Here is a 21,492-nt window from a genome sequence, read left to right as displayed (position 1 = left end):
CATCTTCTTGGTCATCTGTTTTTGCACATGTGCCAGGCATTGTCTTCCTCCTCTTATACACCAAGGAGATGGAGCCACGGCTGTTTGATGACGCTCTAATCACCACCCCTGGCGGCTGCATAGGGACATCAGCTCCGATCGACTGTTGCACCTCATTGTCAAATAGAAGTGTCTGGATGAAGGTCGGGCGGGAGAACAAAGAGGTTCAGTGTGCGGGATGAGCACCTACAAACCGCACCGCTGCGGCGCGGCCACACTCTGCCTCTAGTCCACTTGTTAAACCACTGCAGACCAATGGCGGTTGGTGTTGCACCACCCTCTTTCTTTGACAGCAGGGACGATCGCAATAAATCTGTGCAGAGCAACAACAGTTCATCACAACGGTGGGCCCAACAAGTGGTTTCGGCTTGACAAATGCATGTGGGCAGTGCATGCTGGGAGCCCAAACACAGTATTTAGTGTGAATTACATGAATCAAGATTTGTATGTAATATATAACAAAGAAACCGGTCGACACATTAAAGGCACATGAAGGTCTTGTTAGCATCTGTTTTTGTAAATAGATGAGGAAATGTGAGGGCGTTTGGGGATGAACACAACCACAATGACAGACAAGGGTTCCGTTTGCTGCATCTAAATTTAACGCCAGCGTTCTCAGACGGTTTGAAGTGCAACTGCATTGAACATTTGCATGAAGTGATTCAGTAACTTGCCCCCTCAACACCGGATATATTGTGGAAATATAAAAAAGGTGGATTTAAGGAGCACGGAGGCGCTTTTTATAGACAAACTGGGATTTTTATTTTCCAGATGGCTTTGATATAGATCACAGCCGTGTCACCACCAAAGCATGCTTTCCATTATTACGATTGTTGAAAGCTTCATCTCTTAAAGTAAATGCAAAGTGACAAATCCAGAAGGGGTTCGACAAAGAAGGGGGTGGGTCTTACAAATGGAATTGTCCCCATGGGCAAACCACACAATATTCATATCAAATCTGATACATCAACCACTTGAATTTCTAACCATGCAATCAGGGGCTCTGCCAAGTCCGTGAATACACCCTGATCAGTCTGACGATAAGAAGGGACCAACGGGGCACTGTGGCTTTGTGAAAAGGCCGTGTTCTTGTTAGCTATCAGACATCTTGAGTCACTTCGGATGTTAGCTCAGAGCCTGTGAACTATGTTGCAGAGCTCCAAAATCTCATTTAACAGGCACAAAACGAGTGGTGCAAAGTCCAAAGTCAAGCTTTTGATTTAATGGTCTCAACTGGTTGGAAGCGCACATTTGCAGTTGGGAGATCTTGTTGAAAGATCACCTTTCAGGTGGCGTAATCCAAGCATGTTAGTGGCAGAAAATCAGCTCTTAGCTCAGCATGTTTACGGTGGCATTTCCAGAGACAGTTCTGTTTGAATTACCCATGCTAGTGGCATGGCGCCATGGATGGCAATGTCAGTCTGTTGGTTGGTCCACCACTTTGGTGCATCCTGAAACATCTCAACCACTACAATTTGTACAAACATTCATGGTCCTCAGAGGATAAAACCCACTGACATTGGTGATCCCCCTGACTTTTCCTCTAACGCCAGGTTGACATTTGTGGCTTTGAGTGAAGCTTTTGGATGAACTGACATGGCATTTGAACACATTAATTCCCCCCTCAGGATGAATTGCTATACCATTGATGACCCCTTAACTTTCCCTCCAACACCGCCATCCAGTCAAAATGGCAATGTGTCCTTTACTGTGGTACAAGCACAATGTTTAGCTCAACGCAGTACTGCTTTAACGTTAAAAAAAGCATCTGATAAGAATTGTTATTTTTACTTTCATTGGTATAAAAATACCAAATGACATATTATATCAGTATGATTTTTCCGATGGTTTATTAAAAATACAGTGACTAAACACTTCTAATATTATTCAGTGAAGAAAAAGGCACAAAGCTAAATTCAAGCACTGTAACCGTTGTACATTTACCATCCCATGCCCCCCCAAAAGTCTGTGTCTAAGTTAAAGTGTTAGAATACCATCAAGAAAAGATCAAGCTCGACCTCATGCTTCATCTACAAAGAGTACACTGCTTGTTAGAGGACTAGATATTATTTATACATAAAAACTCATGTTGTATGTAAAATGATCTATTAACACAAACACATGTATATTTATTCTGAAAGATGTATGCAGGTTGTTGTAATTTTACTCTGAAATGCTTGTAGGAGGCTCATTATTACACCACTGTGAGGTCAATTGACAGTAATTGATTTTCTCGGGAGTTGGCCCCTTGAGGAGCAAAAATATAATCTTCCATGGTAAATCTCTGCTACACCTCCTCCTGTTCTGCTCACATTGCTTCCTCAATGCATGATGTTAACATGACAGCCATGCTACGTTGACATGACAAACCGAGGCGCCGCCTGGCAGGACACTGTTGTCATGTCCTTTTGGTAAACATTTATCACGCTTTCTTTCCTCTTACTTCCTCGTGAGCCAAAACTGCTGTGAGCGAGTGTTCACTCTGTTCCCTTCTTTTACTGCTGTTATTCTGGGCAGTGGGCCTTATAAATAACTAATGAAGACCAAAGCTATGACACATTCATCTTAATGCTAGGTGGCATCAGGGACAGGTGCGCTGGCTCATTCCCACCTTTTGTACGACAGCGCAATTAATCTGCTTTGTGCCGAGTTAAAAACAGAGAGTGGACTGTGGAAAGAGACAAATGGAAAAACCAAAAGGGGAAGTCATGAATTTTACAGAGAACCCAAAGCGATGAGCTCCTGACCGTGGCTACCTTTACACTTTCTTCTTCTCCTCTATTTTTTTGTTTTTGTGTGTTGAGCAGCACTCCCTTCAAAACAAGCGGGACAGAGTGAAGTCGTCTGTTCCCGGAATAGAAATCAAACGAGGATAGGTGATGCTAGCGCGTGCTGGAGAAGGGGAAGTAAGGGGGGGGGGGGGGTATATTAGCCATATGTGATCAATTTACAACAGCATGCTTCAATTAATCTGGGCAGGGTGGCAGGCGCCGGGTTGGGCCCCGTGCCACCTGAGCGAGAGAGGACGAGTGATCTGCTGCTGCGAGAGGGATGAGCAGTGAAAAGAGATCCCTCTCAATCGATCGGCCTTACATTATGGCTCACACCGAACTCATCACCACCAGCTGCCCTCCTCTCTCCCTTCGAGCCTCTTTGTTCTCCTCCGTGGGACTAAAAGACGAGGCCAATAAAGGCCGAACAAGGCGCGTCCCACGAACACCCTGACCCTGATCAGAGACACCCCGGGATGTTGTGTGAGACTCCTGCGGCAGTAAGTGAAAGCAAAGGGGGGGTGGGAACGAACTGGCGAGAGGCAAAAACCACAATGACCAGATGGAACCGCTGATTTTTTAAAAGGGACTACTGCCTCAGCAAAACCATACGGGGCAAAAATCCTATTTAGCGGAATCTCATTTATGTTTTTCACGACATGGGGAGCAGCACCGGAGGATCTTGTAAACGAAAGATAAAGTACTAACGCTGTCAACATGTGGTGAGGGGGAGAACAAAAACCAAAAACCCAGCATCTGTATCTGTGTATCTCAGGGGCATGTTAGTGAGACGAGTTTCATTTCAACTTGTGAGCAATATTCCAAAAATAAGAGCAAAGGAAGACGTGCCAGGCTTTAATAACATCAAGCATTAGGTTTCAGCAGAGCTTGCCAAGGCTAATACTGTGATTGTAGCTGGAATAAATAAGCTGAAAAATAAATTGATGATGATGAATTTTCCAGAGGAGAGAAATGTATGTGAAGACATGGGATGAGAATATAAAATTATGCCGTTTGATAGAAAATAAAACAAGCAATGGCATCACATAGCAAAGGATTAAAGGCTGCAGCTGAGCAGTGTCTGACAGTGGTGTTATATTTCCAGCTGTCTGGGTTGTGAGCTGATTCACCTGTCTTCTGATGTAATCTGGATTTATCCAAATTCCTGCCTCATGCATCGGGAGGGATTTTTCCATAGAAAGATGGAAGACCGGCCTTTCAGACATCTGTTAGGATGTACGCTACCGGCCAGACTGCAAGCTAAAACGTCTATTTGCTTCGCAGGCAATTAAAGCTTTCCATGAGGAATAAAGATTGGCGGAGTATTTAATCTGGAAGTGAAGACACAGGAGTATAGAAGTAGAGCGGAAAAATCTAACTATCTAAATTGTAGAACAATGAAAATAATGGTGATAACCATAATTATCTCCTCTTTATTTTTTTTGCGTTCAGCAAATAAGCAGGAATAATACTCCATATGCAACTACATTAAATGTACTATATTGTAATTACCTCTAATTAGAATTTAGCAATTAATATGTGTCTCAGGTCATGTGAGTGTAAATTGTTGTGAGACATTCTGCACTCAGCACTAATTTGAAATCGCGCAATAATAAATCAGCTGTGGGGAGAGGCTGTCAGAAGGAAGGGGTTCAGGGGGCCGTAGTGTTGTGGTGTTTCAGGGCTCAGCTAATTAGTGGGAAGGAACGAGAAAGATAAACACAGATTGTCATCCAAGCTCAGGCTGAGCCTTTAAACAGCTGTCCACAGCTGTAAGGGCCTGATCAAACCAAGGCCGTCACACTCAACTGTGTATTGGGCCATACTTTTTACTCCACATATTTTGATTTATATTCTTTGAAAAGAAGTCATTGTTTTTTTTATTACAATCGTTCAGCTTTTAAAATAAATTAATATGCTTTTCAATTGTTTGTTCAAAGTCATCTGCTCTCTCTGTGTCTTCATTTGTTTGTGTTTGTACTGTAAAGCACAGAAGGAATATGAGAAATGAATGAATGACTCAGAACCTACACTGAAACTTTCACTTAACATTCTTAGAAAGCAAACCAACAGATAAAGGAGACGAGGAACACTTGATCTTATATTATTAAAACCCACGAGGCATGTAACCAGATAAACATTAAACTGGCCAAAAACGATCACAAAAGCCACCGTACAATAACAACAAAACATCTTGCATGCATGTTAAAACTGTTTTTTTTTTTTTTATCTAAAACATGTGTCATTATATTTTGGCTGTTCTGATAAATAGTTTGTTGGTTTTAACTACAAAGTTTGTAATGACAGAGAGAACTCTTCATTTTCGACAAGTTGAAAAAAATGTGTTCACATGCTGAGTAGTACTTTCCATGATGAGTAATGTTTCCTAAGCCCACTAGGCGAGTATTAATACAAACATCTTTTTTACATAAAATAGGCAAAATGATTATAAAACTACGGTGGCCCTGAGAGTAAGAAAACACAAGCAAATACACAACAAGAAACATCTTCACATGTGAGACTTTTTCGTATTATTATACTGTCATATCTGAATCACGTGACTACAAAGATGGATAGCAGACTTCCATAACTTCATAAGCCAAACAACTCATAGGCTGTATCTAAGTGTACAGAGTGACTGTGACGTCCCTCATTGGTTTGTGGACTACAGTTTTAAAGCCTCAAGTTCGGCATTTTTGCCGTCACCATCTTGTTTTATTTAAAGTACTGCAAGTACAACTGAACGCTGAGTAAGACCGTTTTAGGCGTCCAGAATGTTACAATCAACTTTCATGAATTAATGTACGAAAGGCTTAAAGTTGTAAGGTAAACATATGGACGACTCCCAGACCATGGTATCGATCTGTCAATCACCGTGAAGCCCCGCCCTAAAGCATCCCCTGCTTTATGGTCTGTTTGACTCTAAATGGACCATAATGTACTAAATGAACATCATGCTGTCTTGAAGAAGACTTGAAACTAGAGATTGAGACATAAACTCATGTTTACAATGTTTACTGAGGTAATAAATCAAGAGAGAAGTAGAGTCATTTTCTCATAGACTTCTATACAACCAGAGGAGTCGCCCCCTGGTGGACATTAGAGAGAATGCAGCTTTAAGACACTTCAGCTTTCGCTTCCCTGCCTGGCAACAAGTGTCTGGAAAAGGAACATTTTGGAAAATGAATGAACGTTTTCTTTCCTTCTCCTTGAATAATGGGCAGTGTGGGACTCTGAGGACGATCACAACCAGTCTTGTCTGAGGTGCTGTGATAACTCTTAATGTTTGAAGTTAAGATTTTTAATAATTACTGTCCTCTCCCTCTCACCAACGTTTGACTAAGAGCAAGTCCGTTTCACCCCAGTAGTCATCACGGATCCACCAGGGTCTGGATGTATGATTGCTCAGCCCCTGGTTTAGTGAATCATGGACATACAGTCTTTGTACAGTTTAGCCTGGGAGGCAGGAGCGGCTCTGAAGCCCCCTTCCACCCACCAAGAAGACTTCCTCTTTGCTCAAGTCAGAAGGGGAAATTCAGCCCAGATGTGACTTCAAACAAAAGAAAAGCTCCAGGGATTGGAGGTGGGATCAGGCCCATCTTTCGCATGACCCTGAGACCTGCTCTTTCCTGGCATCTGTCTATTTTTCTCCTCTTCTGTTCTTTCACTGGCGATCTCTTGTAAGTTGCTGTCTCGCGGGTGCTTTTACTTTTACTCCTAAATGGCACAGCGTTTTTTTTCACAAATAAGGGAGTTCCTACGTCCTTTGGCTGTGTAGTTTCTGCACACCATGTATCAAATGATAAGGGAACCCTCAGAACTTTGACAACACACACACACCCATACATGAGGTGCTTCTCATAAATGTAGACAACATGATGACACACCACTATTTCCAGGAATAAGTCCAGTGGAGATTAAGCTGAACAATCTTCAGCTATGAAACAACAGTGGTAATCAAACCGGTTTTGGAGATAACGCCGCACAAAGAAAGAGTCAAGGGCTTCGTGCTAGTCTCATTCATTTGAAATACAAATCTTATGGATCTTTTCTCTCATGAAGACATGTCAGGACATTGTTCTCTTGCCACTCTTGCTTTTTTTCTCAACTCCCTGAACCCATAGGTTCAAGGACCTGTCACCCCAGGAAATGGAGGAAATTACTGAAAAGAAATGTAAGTGCAGATGTTGATTGAATGTCTAAATGACAGAGCCCGCTTGTCCAGTTCCAACACAGTTGAAGGATATTCGTTCTTCCGGTTTAGCGCTCGTAGCTCCGCTGTTTTACAGTCGGACAGCGACATCAGTGGGATCACAAACGTCATGAGGGTTCATCCTCTGGACACCATGTACGTACAGTATGCACCAGAGCTATTGGTAAGCAATCCAAGTTCTCAAGACATGTCACTAAAAACCAGAACTATTGACCTGCTAGTGGTACCATAGCAAAGGTCACTTGATCACTCAAATGAGTAGGGTTCATCCTCTGGGGATGTTCATCTTAATTTAGCTGTGGCTAAAAAGAGGCGCGACTTGGGAGACTTTTTAAACTGCTAGAATCATTCCCATCGTGCAACAGATGAACTATTTCCTCATCCAAAAGAGTCTTTGATTATGCAGCAGTATGTGTTGTTATACAATCTTCTGGGATTTTAATTTTCAGAATATGAGATGGTTGGCTCGGTGAGTAGAATATAATGTTCATTTAAAAGACACAAACAATGAGATCCTGCTCAGCATGCGGTGAACATTACAAACTGGATACAGAAAGACCTTCCAGGGGTGGATTGCTCCTTTCAGATATAAAATATGTTTCGCAGTAGACAGCACATGGCAGAACAAAATGGCCTCCACTTATCTTAACAATTATACGTTGCTAAGTCTGAGGTATTAAATGAAGGGGGACATGTCAGAAACAGCAGTAATCCACAATCCTCTCTTCCTGTCCTCATTTCTTACTCTTTTTCTTTCTCCCCCTCTGCCTTCCCTTCTCTCCCTCTTTCTCCCCCTTCCTTTCCTCCTCACTCTGCTTATTTCTCCTTCATCCCTCCCTCAGCAGAACTACAGGGGCTTGCTTGTTGTCACGTCAGTGTTTTTACAGCCTGGCATTAGCACAGGGCAGCATTCAGTCAGGACACTGCATTCACTTTGCCTCCCCTATAATTCACATGCTCACGTGAGAGTGTGCTGCCTTCGCTCCTGCTCATGAATTGACCCTGATTGAGCATCGCCGGCCTTTTGACAGCCCGGCAGACCCTTTAGAGGGCTACATTTCTTCATTTGGGAGATACCATGTCCTCTTATAAAATGTCTTATTTGCTGTGCGTGTACTGTATATTGTCAATCATCACTTGTTTGCACGGAGACGGCAATAACAGGAAAATCCTGAAGTGGGAGAGAAAAAGATAATTTTGGTGTAGAGGGGCTCAGGAGTTGCTGCGATTCCTCTGACTCCCTCTTCTCCTCGCAGCTCACTCCTCCAGTAAAACGTAGAGCGTGCGGTTGGCTGACTGGTTTCCTCTGCTGTGAACGCACCGCTCTCTTCTGAGCCATGCTGAGACATCGGCTGATTGGAGATTGATAATCGAGGGGGGGTAAACATAATTACATTGCCTTAGATATTAATGAACACATTGATCGCCCCCTCGAAACTCTATCAGCATATTTTTGTTTAAGCCACAGGAAAGGGGGGGGGGCGCAGAATCACGGCTTCTAGGATTTGCAATATCACTGTGGTTTCCAACACAGTTCGTTTCTTCACAGATCCTGCCAATACTTGTGGGGGGGTTTAAACGCCGATGTTGTTGGCACCTTTGAAGTGCCTCTCAGTGTCCAGATGTAAATTCATGCAGGGAGAAATGTGATAAGCTAATGACGTCTCTGGGGACTAGAAGGAATATAACCAAGGGATAAACATCTCTGCATATCTGAGTGGACTTTCTTTCCCCTCTACGTTGCTGTAGAAGTGTTCGGGGCCCGAACCGGAGCAGATGGACAGAGGCGGCTTTGATGTGCTCGGGGGTCATGTGTATCTGCACTTTTATCAAGGTGCACAAGCGTGCAGAGTAAATACGCCACGCCAACACTCTGGGAAGGTCTCTGGGCAAGGCACAGAAGGGGAATTTCCACTTTGACATTCCAGAGAGGGTGCAGACTGAAATATTTACTCTGTGATTGTGCAATACAGACTTTATATATATACAGTATATACAGTATGTTTTTACCAAACTTAGGAGCAGGGCTAGCAGAAGAAAGCACAATATAGATGTTTCACTTTTCAGATTTAGATAAACTCAGTCAAGCTTTATTCACATCTTTTAATGTAATCAGGCTTTTTGACATCTACTCCTGCTCAGTTATTTTGCTCGACAACAATAAGCAAATTCAAATTAACATGCCGGATAATGGCTTGAGCACATTTTGTCGATACGCCCCTCTTTCACCCGTCAGTGTCGTTTTATTCCCATTTGCATGCCACAAAGAGACATAATGCTGCGCCGACTAGGAACAGAGCGCACTCCTGCAAAACATGTCCATCAAGGAGAAATTGAAAAATAGGCTGTTTCCTCTAAATTCACTCAATCAACAATTCATGACGCGTGCAGACGCTTGATTTATGGAGGGATTAAATGCTGCGGACTGGGCCTCACAACGGCCGTCCGTCTCGGGGACGTGCCAGGCCAAAATTAAACATGAAAGGCAAACGCTGAGAACATCCACATCACCTCACATGAGTTGAGCTAGAGGACTTCTGTGGCACGCGCTCCGGCCGGCCTGATTGGACAAAATGACATTGTCTATTTGAGCGGGAGCCGCATAATTAGTTTGGAGATTCTTCATGAGTTATCTCCGTCGAAGTGGGTCTCCAAGAGTCAAAGAGCTGCTTTAATACTATTTGGCAACTGAAGGAGGAGATCAAAGGCGAACGTGCACCTGCTGACCCGTGGGGATCATGTGAAAACACAGAACATACCAGCTTTAGTTTTTTTTTTATTAAATCTGAATCCTCTTTTGTGAGGAATTTGTAATCTTTTTTAACATTCAACACTTGAGCTGTTACGTTTGTATTTCACTCAAAAAGTGAAAAGTAGCAAGCTAATGGAAGCTAGTTGGTGCCTTGTGACATGAGCCTCATGACATTCTCAGTTAGTCACACAAAGTCACTTCCATGGAAAATAATAAAGTAGGAGGCACTATCACTACAATAACTAAATAAAATAAAGTATTCGTTTTTTGGTGATTTCGTACCAGTAAGTCCCCGTTTTCATTCCCAACTCGTCTCATTGGCGTTAGGATCGCTTTCTAAACTATAACGCTCCACTACGGTTGCAGTAAACGCATGGTTGACTTTGTGGATTCAAACAAAAGCACTTGCTTAGGTTTGAGAAAAGATCATGGTTTGGGTTAAAATAACATTTCAGTGAAACGTAACATTGTGAACACAAACACAACAATAATGCTTCCACAGCGGCCTCCTGGGTGTGTTTTTTGTCCCAATTATGCTTCCCTCACTAGGTAGACTATTACTCTTTATTGTCACCACACTCTATAAGCACTAGCTCTGAGCATCTACCATTGACACAGAGAGGTTTACATTATAGCTACTGCGAAGCCCGGTGCGTCTCATAAAGAAACTAAACGGTGCCTTGTGTGTCGCTATCAGACGGTGAGCGGTGTGGCAAAGTGTAAGTATTTGACTCCCTGGGAATCTTGTGCGCTCCCTTGTGCGCACAAGTTATAATTCATGGCTTCAGTTTAATTAAATAGTTTGATTCATTTATGGACAAGATTTAAATAATGATATAATGTTGGCAGTGCACAGGGCCAAGTCATTGATGCCATCCGACACCTGCTTGTGGTTGTCCTTGGTTGTAGTTATTCTGGATACAGAGACTCTTTCATTAGCTTCAGCTTGGGGATGAGTTATCAAGTCATGTTGACAACACTTGCTTTGCACAGGATTATTGTTAATAAAAGGCAATTAACGAGTCTATGGAGAGTTTGTGGATTATATCTTCGGCAATATGCTGACTTGAACTTGCACTTCCTGCTTCTGGGAGAAAGGCTGTTCAGCTGGCTCTCTGTATATACACCTATGTACTGCACAAATTAACCAAAACGTCAAAAATGACAAATGAATAAATCTGGATTCGTTTTATTTATTTGTTCTCTCTATGGCCACTCATGGACTCCATAGCTTTCTGAGAAAGAGAGAATTTTAAAGTAAGACTACTTTTACCGAGCAGCAGCAGCAGCGGCCATTTATTCAGGATAAAATGCTCAAACAGGACAAGTAGAAGAAGAGTCATACAATCAGTCTACAACTATTATTCTACAGCTAAATTGGGCACGTGTGTGTTTTATTGTTTATGAGTTCAACCTGTCGTTTGTAAGGTTATTTTTTCGAAAATGATATGTAAATATACTGACTTTAATTTGTGTGTGTGTGTGTGCGCGTGTGTGTTTAAACATGTAAATGCTGTTCTACAAGGGAGTTTTTAGATGTCTTGCTGAACAATGGGTTTAGAGATAAAGGCAAATGTGTATGTGCGCGTGCGTACGCGCGAGCGACTTGAAGAGGGCAGAGCCGCGGTGCACTGCTGAATCAGTACTACATGATGAAATCACTTTGGCTGCGTCTAAATGCTTCAAATCACTGGAGGAAAGTCCAGGAAGTGAAGACGATAATTATCCAGCTAATTAAACAGAGCCGGGGTGAGTGTCTTACAGCGGGGCAGGCCCAACACGTATCCCCGCAAAACTGCAGCCAATAAGGCCCCGCCGTTACAGTCACAGTAAATAAGACGGGAAATGAAAAAGAGTCTGTCCTGTAGTGAGTTTTCATTGAGAGTGTGACTTTCAGCCGAATTCCTGGATTTTATGATTAAAATGCAAATGAAGGCTCGGACGTGGTCGCGGGGAAAGGTAGGCCGGGCAAACAGCATGGAGGGATACAGTGTGTGAGAGACAAACTATGTTCTGCAGTGTGAGGGCAGCAGGGAGGATCTGTGGCTTACAGCCATCACGGAGCTGCTGGAGGAGACATTCTTTACTCTGACGAGGGGAGGAGGGGAGACAGCGCGAGAGAGAGAGAGAGAGAGAGAGAGAGAGAGAGAGAGAGGGAGAAAGAGAGAGGGAGAGAGAGGGAGAGAGGGAGAGGGAGAGGGAGAGAGAGAGAGAGAGAGAGAGAGAGAGGGAGAGGTGAGCAGAGCGCACACGTCGCACTATCAACTGGATCCATCTAAGAAAACAAGTCGCGGGGAGTCCGGCTCTGAGCTGCGTAGGTAGGCTACTAAAGGCAAGTTTGAGCTCCGCACTGCACAGCGCTCCGGACGGACGCAGCTGGCCGACATGGCCCGTGGCGAACACTTCGAAGAGCGCGTCCTCACCGTTCGGGCGGAGCGCGATCACCCTGCCGCTCCTCAGACGGTGTTGTTGAGTTAAAAGCGGAGGAGCTCCGTTGTGAATCGCCCCGGGAGCTGGAGAACCAAACATACGCGCGCGCGCACACACACACTCACACACACACACTTACACACAAACTAAAGTGCGGACAGCGGTGAGGACGGACGCCGATGGGACCCATGCGGGCAGATATGCTGTTCCGTAGACCCACCGGGTTCACGCTGCTCATCGGAACCGACTCGCACCGGCGTTACTCGCGGGCTTACAGCGGGACCGCATGAAGGACAGAGGCTCTGAGAAAGCGGAAAAGTTGAACGCGGTAGCGGGTTTTGTAATGGATAAAGGCTCGCCAAAGGTACAGTGGATGTTTCCCAATAACATAGTTGGAGAGAAATAGAGGAAATAAATGACAGGCCTTTTCAATCGACTTGTTTTTTTTAATTACATTTTGAATGACATTTTTAATATGTTCTTAAATCATAACCGAGCTCCTATGAAAACACACCGACGCATGTTTCCAGCAGAAGCGCCACGCGCCCTGCAGTCAGAGATATAAACTGACATTTAATCTTCAATTCATAAAGATGAATTAAAGCGGTTGGCCGATGTATTTTAGGTTAATTCGCCGTTTCGTGGAGTTAAAGATTACTGCACTACAAAGCTCCACATTTTTCACCCGAGAGAAAACCGGACTTTTTTTCTGAAGGGAGGCTTTCACTCTCAATGCACTGCACGGTTTTCAATTCTCCCTTTGAAATGATTCATTCAGATGAACACCGCTCACCGGGCAGGCTTTGAAGTACCTGATCCGCCTCTTTATCGCCTCTTAAATACCTGATCCAGTTTAAACTTTTAATTGCGTTTCTGTCGCTAAATCCACTTCTAATCGGATTGTGCTGGCCACATATCTCAGCGTTCATCTGGCGGTGAGACACTGTGCTCTGTCGGCTGGAAATTAAATCAAAATGAAAGAAAAGAAAAGAGCGAGAAAAGTCTGCCCCTCACTCCCTCATTGATCTGTCCATGTGCACCATTTATGAGGTCCGGTGTTGTCCAGTGAAGACCAACTGGATATCTGCAGCTGTTTTAGGTTATTATTCGGATGCTTGGTGACATTTTATTTATGCAGCTATAATAATCTTGATGCTGCTGCCTTCTGCTGTTGATTCTGCTGCTGTGGCAGCACATTTTATCGCCTCATGTGGTCGCTTATAAAGCTTATTTGATTAAATTGAGCTCTTTCAATTTAGAAAAGTAGATCACAGATGTGTGTCAAAGAATGATTTCTCCGTCTCTGCCACAAAGAGCCCGCGCAGGCTCCATCTCATCAGCGCACAGCACGGGGCCAAGGCAAATAGATCCTTTACTATTTTCTCCTTTTTTACTTTTTTTTTTTTTTTTACAAAATATAGTTCCCTGTTACAGCTGCCAGACATGACAAATCTGAAATGACTCATTCTTTTCTGACTAAGTGGCTACTCCTGCTCCTTGACGAACCCTACATGGCCGTTCCTGTGCTTAACATTCAGCCCATGGTTCCCGTTATTGTGTGTCGCTCACCATCGACTAAAGGTGGAGCTTCAGGGAAGCTGAAAGCCACCGATGACAAGCAGTATCTTTCAATTATGTGGGGCAGGGGGTGTATTTGATGGGTCATAAAACTAGGAATGATGGATCTGGGGGTGTACTGTAATCCAATGGCCTTGTGCTTTACTACAAGCCTCTCCATGCTGAAAAATAGCCTGTATCGATCATTTATTGCAGGTGGAGGGACTGAATTATTCTCCAATCCCATTCCATTTGACAGCTCATGTATGTCACTCCGCTAAGAGCCTGAGCCGATATGCACGGCCCCGTTCCTCGATTGCCTCTCCTTTGTTTTGTAATTCCACTCTTCACAGTCTTAAATCTGGATTTTGGTGATGGTGTGTTCAGGACGACACGTTATAACGAGCTCCTCCTTAGGCCACCGACAAAACAATCGCCTCTGTTTACTGTAAGCACTTGTGTGTTTAGTGGTGTACCTCTACCCACAGTGTCGTCACTTGTACTCTGTGCTGGGTTTTCTTTTTCACCAGGAAGCATCTTGTGCATCCATGTTGGCACCCTCAGATATGATGTCTTCACTAGCCTTATCTGTTTTTAGCATGTTTTCCATTAAGCAGCGTCGATGCTGCTCAGAACCTCTGTGAATCTGTGAGTGTGTCCTTGCAGTGCTCTATTCCCTCCTTTGATACAGCGGACGGGATAAAAGCCTTCTTTATGTCTGTGAAACCGGATGTGCAAGAGCTGTTCTGAATATTTATCAGATGGTTAGACTCTTTTTTTGAATAGCCGGTGCAGAATTTGTCATCTGCAGTGAGCGATGTGTTTTGTGACTCTGTCTTTGTGTTTTGGGGAGAGGGGGAGAGAGCGAGGGATGGAAAGACAGTTGGTATGTGTGTGTGTGTGCATGTTTGTATGTCAAATAAAGAGACAGAGGAAGACAGGGGGAATAGACACCTCCCTTTTTTGCCCAGAGAACAGGCCACCCCTAAATATACTAATCCAGCATTTCTTTGTTTTCCCACAGGTCTCTGGATCCAAATGTCACCCCCCTTGGACTCTGCCCTGGTCGGGGACCAGCAGTGTGTGACAGACAGGCGAGTGGAGCCTGCAGTGGCTCTCTACTGCGTGGCTTCAAATTGGCCCTGGCTGAGCTCTGCATGGAGCAAGGAGTGAAGAGTCCTGCTATGATCTGATGTCTCAGCATGGATGGAGTCAGTCAGAGGACTGGCCACCACTAATGAGACCACCATTTTTCAGCTGAGGACTAGCATTTACAGGATTACTCCCACGGTTTCCCCTTCTTTTCCAGCTAACTGCAGCATTACTGCATCATTACGTAACTCCCCTAGTTGGACTGTTCGTGGGGCAGGTCTTTAGTGGATATATACATCATTGCCTTTCTGATTTTAATATTTGTGAATTCTTTTTTTTAGTTTCCCTTTTGCCGTTTTGTTTTTCCACTATGGAGTTTCTGGCTGGACCCTGGAATAAAGATTGGACTTCATTCTTGCAATGTTGGTTGACTGTCATCCTAAGCCTCCAAATGCAATTCAGCCCAGGTGCCTCTTGCCCGCAAGAGTGTCGTTGTGACACGCCGTTCGTGTACTGCAACGAACGCAGCCTGACGTCAGTGCCTCTTGGGATAAAGGAGGGCTTCAAGGTCCTCTACCTACATAACAACCAGATAAACAATGCTGGCTTCCCTATGGAACTTCACAATGTGGCCACTGTTGAGACTGTGTATCTCTACGGCAACCAGCTGGATGAGTTTCCCATCAATCTGCCCAAAAACACCAGAGTCCTGCATCTTCAGGAGAACAATATCCAAACCATCTCCAAGGCAGCCCTGGCCCAGCTGACTCGACTAGAGGAGCTGCACCTCGATGATAACTCCATCTCCACAGTGGGGGTGGAGGAAGGGGCCTTTAGGGAGGCGATAAGCCTCAAACTCCTCTTCCTCACCAAGAACCACTTAAGCAGCGTTCCCATTGGCCTCCCCGAGGACCTGAAAGAGCTGCGTTTGGACGAAAACCGCATAGCTTACATCGCAGAGGAGGCCTTTCAGAATGTGACACGCCTGCAGCGCCTCCTGCTGGACGGGAACCTGCTGACGGACGAGGGCATTGCACCAGGGACCTTCCAGGACCTGGAAACCCTCCGTGAGCTGGCCCTGGCCCGCAATTCACTCACCTTCCCCCCTCCCCTCCTACCCAGCCAGTCACTGGTCAAACTCAGCCTGCAGGAGAACCAGATCAACCAGATCCCCGTGGCAGCCTTCGCTGACCTAATCAGGCTGGAAAAACTGGATATCTCCAGCAACCAGCTTCGGACTCTGACACAGGGTGTGTTCGATGGCCTGTCGAGCCTTCGGCATCTCATGGTGCGCAATAACCCCTGGCGTTGTGACTGTGCTGTGAAGTGGGTGGTGGTCTGGCTCAAGTCCTTGCCCACCTCCATCAACGCCCGGGGGTTCGTTTGCCTGAGTCCGGACAAGGTGCGTGGCATGGCAATCAGAGAGCTCACGCTGGATATCATAGAGTGCCCGGTAGAAGCTGACCAGCCGCCCTGGCCCACCCTCCGCTCCACTCCCCCTCCGCCACCCACAACCACCCCCATTACCCCCATTACCACCATGTCCTCCACCCTCATCACCACATCCATCCCTTACTACCTTGACTCACCCTCCCCTCCCTTACCCCCAGTCCACAACAACCCCCCTGGGCCCCTGCCTCCTTACGAGGACCCGCTTCAGATCTCCTTCCAAGTGGTCAACTCGACCAGCATCGAGGTGAGCTGGGCTTCCTACTTCACCGTCACAGCCTACAAGGTCACTTGGGTCAAAAGGGGCCAAAGCCAAATAAACGAAGGAATGCGGGAGAGGACAGTGAGCGGTGACCGGCGGCACATTAGCCTCACCAACCTGGAGCCCCGATCCGTGTATCGGATCTGCGTGCACGTTCTGGACACCCTTAACTCCTACAGGCCCGGAGAGGATACTATATGCTCCGAGGCCAGGACCAAGGCTGTTGTGTCTACCAAGCCTCCCGGCAGAGAGCAAGCTCCCCAGGAGAGCATCAACTCCACGCTGCTAATGGCTGGGATCATAGGCGGGGCGGTGCTCATCATCCTGGTTACGCTGCTCAGCCTGTTCTGCTGGCACATGCACAAGAAGAGCCGCTCGTCTTCGGCCAAGTGGAAATACAACCGGGGCAGGAGAAAAGACGACTACGGCGAGGCCGGAACCAAGAAGGATAACTCCATTCTGGAAATGACTGAGACCAGTTTCCAGATAGTGGCGCTGAACAATGAGCAGCTGCTCAAGGGAGATTTCCGCATCCAGCCCATCTACACGCCCAACGGGGGCATCGGATTTAGAGACTGTCACCTCAGTAACAACAGCATAGCCTACTGCAAGAGCAGCAACGTGCCCAGTACAGAGTTCTGCCACACGTGATGCAGCAGCACATAGTACAGCGGCATTCACACACACACACACACACACACACATAATAGATACACTTATTACATGCATAAATACACACACACACCCCGTTTGTGAAGACAATAAAAAACATAAAAATTCTAGTGAAATATAACTGTACTATATATATTTCCAACTTCTGTCTACGATGTAATTTATACTGTGGATAATAATGTGGGATTCTCTGCTATCTTTTTTATTCTTAGAAAAGAGATACAAATGTTTCTTTTTTTATAACCAGCAGGGTTTTGAAAGTTGTTTTAATGGTCAGTACTGTACATGAACATGGATTTGTACAATCACGGCACCCTGGGTGTAGCTTCTGACTGTCAGCCTCGGAGATGTTGGGGCGCTTAGAGGACCGGGATCCTTTGCTAACCACAGAAGCAGAATATGGCCTTTTTTGCTCTTTGAAACACTGCGAACACTCCCCAGTCCAACAGAACAGTAGTAAAGACAACACAGCACAGGGGAAATCCAAACAGTGCTGATTAGAGCTCTCTGGAAATATAGGACTGGTTCATTGGTGGTATGTTGTAAAAAAGGACTGAAGTGCACTTTCTTATGAATGGAAGCCAGGCAGGAAATGAGCGGAGGTGGTGATCGCATGTGAGGGATTGTGGACGGCTGAGTTGGGAGAATGTCATCGGTGCTGTTGAAAGGCCTCGACTGAGATTTTCCAAAAGTGCCTTAAGACTAAAAGCGTCTTTGTTGTCCTGGTTGGAACAAAGGTGGGCTTAGTACGAGAGACACTTTTTTTGGAAAACTCTGGAAAAGGATGTCATTTTCAACACATTTTAGTGAGGCGGTGCAGTTACTAACACGAGTTTAAAAGGGAACAAAGGATTATTGTCCCTAATGAGGTGCATGGATGTGCTGAGTCTCGCAGATCCTTTTGAAGAAATTCCCAAATTAGTTCTGCATCTTTTTTAGTTGTATCCCTGTTTTGGCAAGTGAGGCCACAAGGGGGCAGTTTGCCTCAGCGCCGTGTGTGGAACAGAGGAACAGAGGAACAGAGGGCAGGGCAGACAGAGAGGAGGACAAAAACAAAAGCTGCATCGATCACTTTACCTCCACCATTCCCCTGGAGTCCATTACCCAGACGACATTACTCATCCGGCTACTTAATGATGTGGAATCATTTCAAACCAACAGTGTTCTGTGTTTGGTGGCTGAATGATATGGATTTTCACCACTGTGGTCTGTCATGAGGGGGAAGCCTCTGTCCCTCCCTGTGTGTGTGTGTGTGTGTGTGTGTGTGGTTGGAGAGTGATGAATTGTGAGAAAGCACACACATAATGACAATCATACACCCACTTATTTGGCCCATGGCCCGGCAGCGTTCATTAGGCTCTGTGATAAATGAGGAACTCCCAACATGATCCTCACAATGCTGCACAGTTGTGACCGAGCAGCTCGTCCAGCGTCTCATCACTCACCCCTTTGTTCTTCATTGATGGTGCGCTCACCTGAACAATGCAGCCGCTCACTTCACATCATCAGTGATGATCCTCACCCCATCTCCCCTCACTGTCTGTCCGTCTCACGGCCCCTCAGCTCCTACGTATGCTGTGGCCGCAGCTCTTTGCATGCGAGGTGGCAGTGAGAAGTCTTCATTATGCACTTCTTAAGACGACTTTATTTGATTTGATTTGACGAGATTTTATTTTGAGGGGCCAAGCTTAAAGAGCCCTCCCTCCCTTTTCCCTCTCTCCTCATGATCCTCGACCAAAGAAGGGAGAAAATATGTCGACCTTATTTTCACTTGGCTGCACGGAGCTCATGCTGGGAGACGAGAGTGTCTGTTAACTCTTTGCGAGACGCACAGATTATTCAGCCGTGCAGAGAGCCGACGCAAAACCGGGCCCAACAATTTAGACGGAGTGATTTTTAAGGGCTTGTACTGGAGTTATTCCAGAGTATCTCTGAGAGGATGTACCTCAGCAGTCGGGATATCGCAAAAGTAGCTGCATTTACTGTAATTCCAGCAATAGCTCCGATCACCATCACCTGGGCTTTAGTTTGAGGTGCCAGACTCCCACAGCCCCGGTGCTCTACTAAGACAACATTCTGAACAGTAAATGAATGGAATCTGTACACATCATGTAGTGTCACATTATGTCTTAAAATCTTGTTTTCATCAAGACAACTGACATATTTTAGATTTATTTGCTGGATGTTCATGTTGAAAAGACAAAATCAAGAAGATATTGAAAGCAATAGTTCAGTTTTGGGAAATTCTCTCATTCACTCATTGCTGTGAGTTATATGAGACGATTGATACCGCCCTGATGTCTGTATGCTAGATATGAAGCTATTAATAGCAGCTCGTGAGGTTAGCTTAGCATTAAGACTGGAAACTGCGGGAAACAGCTAGCTGGCTCCGTCCAAAGCTATGAAAATCTGCCGTTGAAGCACAAAGTGTCACTTTTACACCTTGTTTTTTGTATGGCTTAAACAAACGACATATATTGTGTGAGCGAGTTGAGTTTCCTTTAGACATAGCTAGGCTACCTTTTTCCCGCCGTTTCTTTATGCTAAGCTAAGCTAACTGTCTGCTGGTGGTAGCTTCATATTTATTGTACAGACATGTGATGTATCTTAATGAAATATTTGGCTGTCAACCTATTCCTTTCAGTGAAAAATAAGTGTTAATGTAAAATAAGTTGTTTTGCGTTGACAAAATGAGTGATCGTAATGGCAGATGACATTCACTTTCTCTTTTCAGCAAATCAGATTTAACGAATCAGTACTTCAATATGTTCAGATTGGGTTTATTACTGTTAATATCTTCTGTGGTTATCAAAGCATCTCCACTTTTAATTTGAACCTTTTTCTACTATTACCCACAGCTGACCCTAACCCCACGCAGAAACACTTCAACATTTACATCAAATATTATTTAGTATTCTTCGTTGGAGATGAAAGCCCTATTTGTAGTCCCATGCTGATCAAAGCGGGGGGGGGGGGGTCTCAAACTGTTACAACATATAGCTTCTCCCCCCCGTCTGTGAATGTGTAACAGAGATTTGCCTTACCTTTTCTGCAGGCCTAAATGATTAGCTCAGAGAGCGCTTCAGTGGGAGGAAGAAAGAATGAGACAACGACGAGAACGCTGAAAAGAAAGCACATTTCTCCAAGGTTTTGCAGCCGTGGTTGGCGGCGACTATAACAGTATTAACAGGAAGAACAACACCAAGCGTGTAGGCACGGTAGCTAATGAGAGACTGTTCATCCAGAGAGCCAGACCCTACGCCGTGCACGGCTAACCATTCAGTCAGACGGGAGCTTCGGTGGCTCTTTTGCAGCGTACATTACTCTTAATTTTCTATTTGCTTGATGAAAGAACGCGGAGGCGTGACCGATGGAATCACACAAAATGTGTCACAGACCGCCAGCGTCAGGTTATTACTGTTTCAGAGGGCCAAGTCATTTCCCTTAAAGCTTATTGAATCACGCTGAAATAATCATGTTTAATCTCCGAGAGGTCAACTCAAAGAAAACCCGAGTGGTTGAAGATGCTTAAAGTCGTCTTCTCTTCCTGCAGGCCAAACCTTCACTGCTAATATCCATCAGTAACATTCATCAAAGGGGTTTTGCATGTACTGTATTTAGCTTCATAGCCTTTCATTTTTTTTTTTTTTTCATCAAGCAACCAGCCAGTGGTGGTTTTTGGTAGAGTATGAGCAGGCGGACAGAAAGGTTTAGAGGGGGAAGGCTGGAGACTTACAGTGCATGTGAAGCGGCCGTGTCATCGAGAAGCTGCAGTGTCACGTTAGCCACCCACACCAACTTTTCTTAGGAACCAAAGTTAAATTTCTGTTCTCATGATGAAGTATTGATGTTGTTCCATGTATGTGCCTTGAGGTTGAACTTACAATGTAAAGTCCTTGAAAAACCTTTAAATGTTTTTGCACAAACTGTAAATACTTAAGTGAAGCTTTTTGAAAATAAAAGAGCCATTGGATTTGAGCGATCACTCTTTCTTTGTTTTAGACACGGAGATGAAAGTTTGTATTCTGTTGTGCTTTAATGAGCGATCCTACATTCTCTGACCTTTACATATTGGTGTTGTGCGCTGGCAAGATGTTCGGCTATTTGAGGAGAGAGTTTGTCGATGAACACGGCCTGGCTCAATCTATTTTGGGTCAGACTCTAGTTATTCGGATCAGAGATGTGTGCCGTACCACGCCAAGTTATCCTCTTATTTCTATACAGCAAGCTTGAGACATCTTAGCCTAGCAAGCGC

The 21,492-nt window shown here is 44.9% G+C and overlaps 1 protein-coding gene across 1 annotated transcript; it reads left to right on the top strand.

Annotated features, from left to right (window-relative positions):
- The first annotated feature begins 12,162 nt into the window (after positions 1-12,162).
- On the top strand, positions 12,163-21,209 carry flrt2 (fibronectin leucine rich transmembrane protein 2). Its single transcript, XM_079290573.1, has 2 exons — positions 12,163-12,569; positions 14,787-21,209. Exon 2 carries the CDS (start codon positions 15,225-15,227, stop codon positions 17,214-17,216), a length of 1,992 nt encoding a protein of 663 aa, XP_079146699.1. The 5' UTR covers positions 12,163-12,569; positions 14,787-15,224; the 3' UTR covers positions 17,217-21,209.
- Positions 21,210-21,492: the final 283 nt, after the last annotated feature.

This window comes from Melanostigma gelatinosum, assembly GCF_949748355.1.
Source record: "Melanostigma gelatinosum genome assembly, chromosome: 19".
Taxonomy (NCBI): domain Eukaryota; kingdom Metazoa; phylum Chordata; class Actinopteri; order Perciformes; family Zoarcidae; genus Melanostigma; species Melanostigma gelatinosum.
Note: the sequence above shows the minus strand (reverse complement) of the source record. Positions and strands in the feature narration are given on the sequence as shown.